At 35.5% G+C, this 6,960-nt stretch overlaps 1 protein-coding gene across 2 annotated transcripts in view; it reads left to right on the plus strand.

The window, feature by feature from the left end:
* The window catches only part of ndrg1a (N-myc downstream regulated 1a), a 28,715-nt gene extending 22,662 nt beyond the window's left edge, over positions 1-6,053 (plus strand). For both annotated transcript variants that reach the window (XM_088328372.1, XM_088328373.1), the window contains 4 exons: positions 881-928; positions 1,154-1,189; positions 3,093-3,144; positions 4,214-6,053. In XM_088328372.1, coding sequence (XP_088184498.1) covers positions 881-928; positions 1,154-1,189; positions 3,093-3,144; positions 4,214-4,455 — 378 coding nt within the window. In that variant the 3' untranslated portion in view covers positions 4,456-6,053. The remainder of the gene's footprint in view (positions 1-880; positions 929-1,153; positions 1,190-3,092; positions 3,145-4,213) is intronic.
* The last annotated feature ends 907 nt before the right edge of the window (positions 6,054-6,960 follow it).

Here is a 6,960-nt window from a genome sequence, read left to right on the forward strand (position 1 = left end):
CATTATTTACAAATCCTAGCTAGTGATGTATGGAACCAACATAAAACTTGTATGTATATATTGGGAGGAGGGTAGAGTCAAGAACACACTCACATCTGCAAGATCTTTACTGTTTCTGGGAGATTGCTGTCGCAAGTCTTTTATATGACTCGACTAAGGCTCGAACCAGAAATCTCCCAGTCTTAGGGTGGCCGCCCTAACCCCAAGGCCACCGAGCTTCATCAACAATTAGATAGATAGATAGATAGATAGATACTTTGTTCATCCCCGAAGGGAAATTCACATTTCCAGCAGCATCCCTGAGCTGAGAACAATCGAGAACAATCAATTACAAATCCGTTTCAAAACCGATCACAAGCTTTAAAACCTTACTTTGAAAGCCCTAACCTGAGATTCAAACATATTTTGATTTTACCACAACGTGTACAAGTTAAAACTCTAAACGCGATTTAAAGCCCAACTTGAATTCCTGAAGCAGGTTGCAGAGCCGCTGTAGTATAAAATTTCAAACCCAAACCAAGGCTTGAAACCCTATTTTAAAAGACTATACTGTACTGATTTAAAATATATTTTCTTTTCAACCTGAAATTCTAAACCTGAATAAAACCTGAGTAGAAACCTTAACACAAGTTGCTAAACCTAATCAAAAATCCAAACCCTAGAATAAGATTTAGAACCATATCCCATACCTGGAATCCTATTTTGAAAGCCTTACGCCTCTTTTAAAAAGCCTCACGTTTCCTTCAATCAATATTCAACACCTTAACCTAGACTACGAACATTTGTTTTGAAAAGTGTTTTGGTAAACTCTGAAATTGTGTTTAAAAACCTTGACAAGGCTGTCTTGAAGCCCTAATTTTGTTTTTGTGGTCTTTGCCAGGTGGAGTGCAACACCAAACTGGACCCCACCAAAGCCACCCTCCTCAAGGTGTGCCCCTTTTTTGCTTCTGTCACAGAAACTTTACCCCTCATATGTTCACTGGTGACACATTAACCTGTACTCAATCTGCCCGGTTGACCTACTTAACCGCTACTTTGGCCCCGCCTACATGTTGATACGACATTTAATGCTGTCACCTTATTTGTGCCTTTAGTTGTTTTGTTTTTTTCTTTAAATTTTTATCATTTTTTTTCTTTTTTCATTTTTATTCAGATGGCTGACTGTGGAGGCATGCCTCAAGTAGACCAGGTATGTATTCCTTCACAACAGGGATCTCAAACTCAATTGGGTTGAGGGCCGCTGCAGCTAGGATCTGGATGAGGTTGGGTCAAGTGCGTTTTTTCACAAACATGGGATAGAAAAACTCACAACCAGTAAAAAAAAACTGGTTTAAAAAGACAGCAAAGGTCAGTCGTAAATATGTCTTTATTTGGTTAAAGTTTGACGATAGAATATTACAAAAACGCTTGACATAATTTGTGTTGTCGTAATTTAGCGCTCTCTGTAGTCAGTTTGGGGTACTGCATGCCAAACTTTCACACGATAATGATATCAAACAGATATGCAACGATAAATCATCCCTGTTAACCTGTACGGTTTTGCCGTACAAAGTACGTTTATTATGCATTTTAAGACGTGTACGACGTACGAGAAAATCTGTACGGAAAAATGCAAATTTGTCAATTATGGGTACCATCCGGTATACACCAACTATCACGAAACGGCAAATAAATCAAGTCAAACGAGTTCGCCGCGGTAGCCTCTATCTCGGTATCGTTTTTTTCGTTGCAAACAAAGCGAGCGGTTTGATGTAGTGAAAGGAAGTCCGTCTCTTTTTAGAAAACCGGCTTTTTTGTCTCAACTCGTTAAAGAGAGCTCTCAAACGTCTCACTTGCTTTGATGCATCATTATATTACGAATTATTATGTTGTAAGAAAAAAAGGAAGTATAAAAGGAGAAAAGTAAAAAAGGCAGGTTTGGAGTTATCCCTTTAATTAGTATATTACCAACAATAATTTCATGTAGAAAATGAATGCATAATTTGAATAAGAAAATGTATTATTCTACTTTATTATATTTGCATAATTATTTTCCTTCTACCGTGAACGTCCAAGCTGCTTAATTTTTTAACTTTTTTTTTTATAATAAACATCATTCATGTCGAGCATCTCAAATCTCACAAAAAATGTTAATTAACAATATATATGATATAACGAAACACGTGTACAACACAACATGTTAAACTACATAAATAAACACATTTGAAAAAAAGAATATGGTGTAAGATTATTTTGTATTTTGTAAGGGAAAATACGACAGTTTGTAAGGGCATAGAGGCGTGGAGGTTGACAGGTATGATAAATACTTTGGCTCAATTTCCTGTGAAAATACGTCTTTATTTGGTCCAAAAGTGAAAGTACAAAAAACGTTAAAAAGAGGACTTTTGAGGTGCTAAATTCTAAAATGGTAAGCAAAACATGGATTGTTTTAGACTCCATTTTGTCCATAATTGATTCTTTAAACAATCAAATTATCGTCATGTCTAAACGGACCAGATTTAGCCTAGAATCTGATGTCCAGAAGACATCCAATGCTAAATTTAGCTGACCTCTTTTTTTAAATACCACAAAATGTCAGTTTTAATTGAAATGAAGGCAATTTTAAAATGGAACAGTTTTAGAATGTTATATTTTTCCATTTTAAATTAAAATAATAATGAATTGATATTTAGTATCTATAAAATTAAATTCATTTTCACCCTTAAATCAAGTTGTTATATATTAATATTATTTGTTAATAAATTTATTCTAAACTTTTATAATTTTTTTTACCATCAAACAAAACATTTGATATTATATTTTAGGAAATATTTATATAACCATACAAAACGATAACAAATGTATTAAAATCTTTTTCTCTTTGTTTATATGTACACCAGAATCTTGTTTTGACAATTGTGACGAAGACAATTTTAGAAAATTATATTTCCCATTTTTATCAACAAAACCACAAAAATATTATGTATAATTTATAATTATATGTATTAAAATGTTAATTATATTTACTCTCAAAAAATATGTTTTTGTCCTGAGAAGTGAATGTATAGTTATACAAATGGATATGGTGAATATTTTTTGTATTTTTTGTGTAGCCTGGAAAGCTGACAGAAGCCTTCAAGTACTTTATTCAGGGAATGGGATACAGTAAGTAGTTATTGTATTTTTTTTTTTTTACAATTGCCCTTTTTAAAATGTCCTTATTTATGTGTATTTGTTTATCTGTATCTTTATTTTTTGTAAATATTTTACCTTGATTTATTTAATTTTTTTAGTATTCATTTTTTTGCTGTATTTTTTTAAATGCATCAATTTCTTAAATATTATTATACAGTGGAACCTCGGTTCTCGACCATAATCCGTTCCAGAACCCTGTTCGAAAACTGATTTGTTCAATCACCGAAATCGGTTTTCCAATTAAAAGTAATGTAAAATCGTTTTAATCCGTTCCAACACCCTGAATGTTTACCATGAACGTAAACATGAACCTAACCCAGGCTAATCGTACGTTCGCATTAGCGTAATCTTCCGTACGAAAGATTACGCTAACATGAACGTGTAAAAATAAAAAAATCAGGTCGTTTACATGTCACCCGGGTCTCCACAAAAAGTGGTGAGCGGTTAAAGGATAAAGAAAAGAATTATGAATAGGATTTCTTACCTTTGTGGTGGTCTGCAGAAGCCATGCTCTATTCCCTCGAAAGAAGGGAAACTCGCACACCTTCTTCATATTTTGCTATATTTCTTTCTTAAATGCAATAGTTGTACGCACTACTCTTCTTTTTTTCACCTGTAGCAACTTTGCTGCTTGTACTGACTTTCTTCTGAGGCATAATTAGGGGCTAAAACACTTTGTACACCTATATTAAAAGCTAAAGCAAAACGAAGCACGTCCGCACGCGATAACAGTTGGTCACGAGGGGTGGGGGCAATCTACACGATCTACACCCGTACGCCGCTCAGCATCGCACCCTAGCGTACCGGCGTTCGAACTCCGATTTTTTGAACGAAAAGCGAAGCAAGAATTTCTCGAAATTTTTGGTCGAGAACCGATTTGTTCGAACTGAGAGGCGTTCGAAAACCGAGGTTCCACTGTATTTTTATTATAGTTATTTTTTTTTCTTTATTTCATTTACAATCTATATATATATATTTTTTTTTCCCATGATTAGTATTTTTTTCTATGATATAATTTAAAAAAAAAATTTCCTCGCAGTGCCGTCAGCCAGCATGACGCGCCTTGCGCGCTCCCGCACGGCTTCGGGATCGAGTGTGACGTCATTCGAGGGCTCGCGCTCGCGCTCGCACACGCACGATGGCAACCGCTCGCGTTCGCACACCAACGAGGGCGCTCGCTCGCGCTCGCACACTAATGAGCAGCCGCCAAGGGTGGGTGGACACGCACCCAACACCGCCCCTGACCAGGGCATGCTCAAAGCCCCGGAAGTGTCCTGCTAAATATGAAAAAAAAAAAAACAACGACAAGTATAACGTCTGTTTTAACACCCTTTTCATTTTTCTTTTTAATTTTAATAATCTGGACGAGGAGGTTTGAGCCTGTGACATAACGTTTCGGGGCGGGGCTTAGCCAGGGGGGCAAGGGGAAAAGTATGGAGGAAGCTTGTTTTGGGTCTTTTTTCTAGCAAACAATTTCTATTTTCGAGGATAATTTCCCTAATGGGTGTGCAAAATGTCTCGCACCTCCCGGTGGTGGAAAGGGGAACTTTGCCTCCCTCTGCTCACATTGGTTCTTTTGTGTGTGTGTTTTTTTTGTACCAAACAATTTCTATGCAAAAAAAGCTAGCTTTTAAAAATTATCTCCCCCAAATAGTATTCAACAACTCTTGCAACCACAACAACACCTAGTGATTGAAACGGGGATTGCACCTCCCTATGCTCTCACTGGTTTTACATATTTGTCTAGACCCGAACAATTGTTATGCAAAAATAGACTATTTTTAAAAAGATCGGTTTGCAAAATCTCTAGCTCCATCTAGTGGTCCCACTCCCTGCTTTAATTTGTTATATTGTTTGTCGTTACTTTTTTTGCACGAAACAATTTCTACGCATAAGAAGCCCGATATTTTAGATGTACGTATTTCCTTATTAGGGGCTAAACACATAATGACTCGACTAGACGGTATGCAACATCAATAGCAAACACAGCACTCTTTAACGGCGGAAAGGGAAATTGCAGCTCTCTTTGCTCCAATTGGCTGTAGGTTTTTTTACATTTGATTTTTTTGTAACCAAAAATTTCTATTTGCAAAAATCCCGATATTTCAAAAACAATAACCCTATAAGTCTATAATATCTCTAGTAAAACCCCTTGGTGGGGAAAAGGGAAATTGCAGCTCCCTCTGCTCTTAATGTCTCAATAGAATTTTTTTTGTTCACCAAAAATCTATGCAACAACGCCCAATATTTTGAAAATAATATCCTTTTTTCGGGCTGCAAAATACAGTATCTAGCACAACAGCTCATTCTAGTGTCGGAAAGCAAATTTGCCACTCCCGTCTGCTGTCATTGCCCTAACAGACCATGCCCAAGGCAATTGTTTTATTTAGTACTTGTATGAGGATTAAACGATTGCTTTTGAGTTGAAACAAAAAATACCCTTATTCTGTAACTCTTATTTACTAGCATCAGTAGAGGGTGACAAAGGGCGAAAGAAGCTATATTAGGGCGTTATTTAATCTCTTCCAGTTTTGTTTTATTTTTTTTGCCATATTGACAAATTGCTGACATCATATTCTGTATTATTGCAAGTGTGTTAACTTTAAATATATAATTTCAAGGGACGAACTTGTGTTTTTCTTTCTTCCAAACCACTAAATGGAAAAGCTTTATTAACAACGCTGAATAATTTTTGATACAATTCTTTTAAAATGATACAATCAAGCACAGTAGTTTTGATTATTATTCCTTTTTTTCAAGTAACATTGTAGAAGTTCCCGCTCAGCAAACATTTTGGGAGCTTTTAAGGGGTTTGTAATGATAACACTTTGTATTTATTAAGAAAAAAATGACATTAAAAAATGACAACTTGTAACTCACTCGGTCTCTTGCTTCATTTTTACCCTTGTTATGTCTTTAAGGCACATATTAGATTTGTCTAAAGAAGCTGTCACCAACGTTTTTAAAAATAGCTCACCAGTGCTGAGCCATTGTAATTTTCTTGTAAAATACTGTTTTATTCGTTGACTGAGTGAAACACTATTTCTAATAATTGAACTGATAATAACATACTAAAAACATAACATAATAAGTTGTACATTTTGAAAGGAAAATTCCAGTCGGCTTCATAGACAAAACTGTGTTCAAGTACTGATAATTGTTTTACTGCAATTAATTGAGGGAGTAAGATGAAAATGTATTTGTATATTAAACAAATGTGTTTACTGTGTTCATTTTTATTGGTTTATATTGCAGTAAATAAAACAAACTCAATTCCAATTTTTGGGTTTAACAAAGCCAGTGAGCATGCTATCTTCCTACCTTCTAAGCTAGCTTTTTGCATTTCTTTGCATGCTACCTAGCTAACATTTCACCATTTCTTGCTAATTTTCAAGCTAAATTTTGACCTCTTTTTAGCTCGGTATTTAGCTTTGTTTTTAGCTTTCTATCTGGCTATTTAGATGGCTTTTTACTCTTTTAGCTAGGTATCTAGCTTCCTTTTACTTTTTCAACTGTCTACCTTTCTAGCTTACTATCAAGCTACCCTTTCAGCTATTAAGAATGAAATCTATATAAGTTTTTATTTTAAAAATGTATATTAAACCGAATGCCCTTTCCAAGGCAACATCGCAGCTGGGTGGTTAGCGCTTAGCCTCACAGTGCATAGGTCCAGGGTTTAATGCCTGCTACAGCAGCCTCCCTGTGCAGAGTTTGCATGTTCTCTCTGTGCCTGCATGGGTTTCCTCCCACATTCCATAAACATGCATGTTAGGTTAATTGGCCGGT

This window comes from Urocampus carinirostris, chromosome 2, assembly GCF_059441175.1.
Source record: "Urocampus carinirostris isolate Australia breed hairy pipefish chromosome 2, RoL_Ucar_1.0, whole genome shotgun sequence".
Lineage (NCBI taxonomy): Eukaryota > Metazoa > Chordata > Actinopteri > Syngnathiformes > Syngnathidae > Urocampus > Urocampus carinirostris.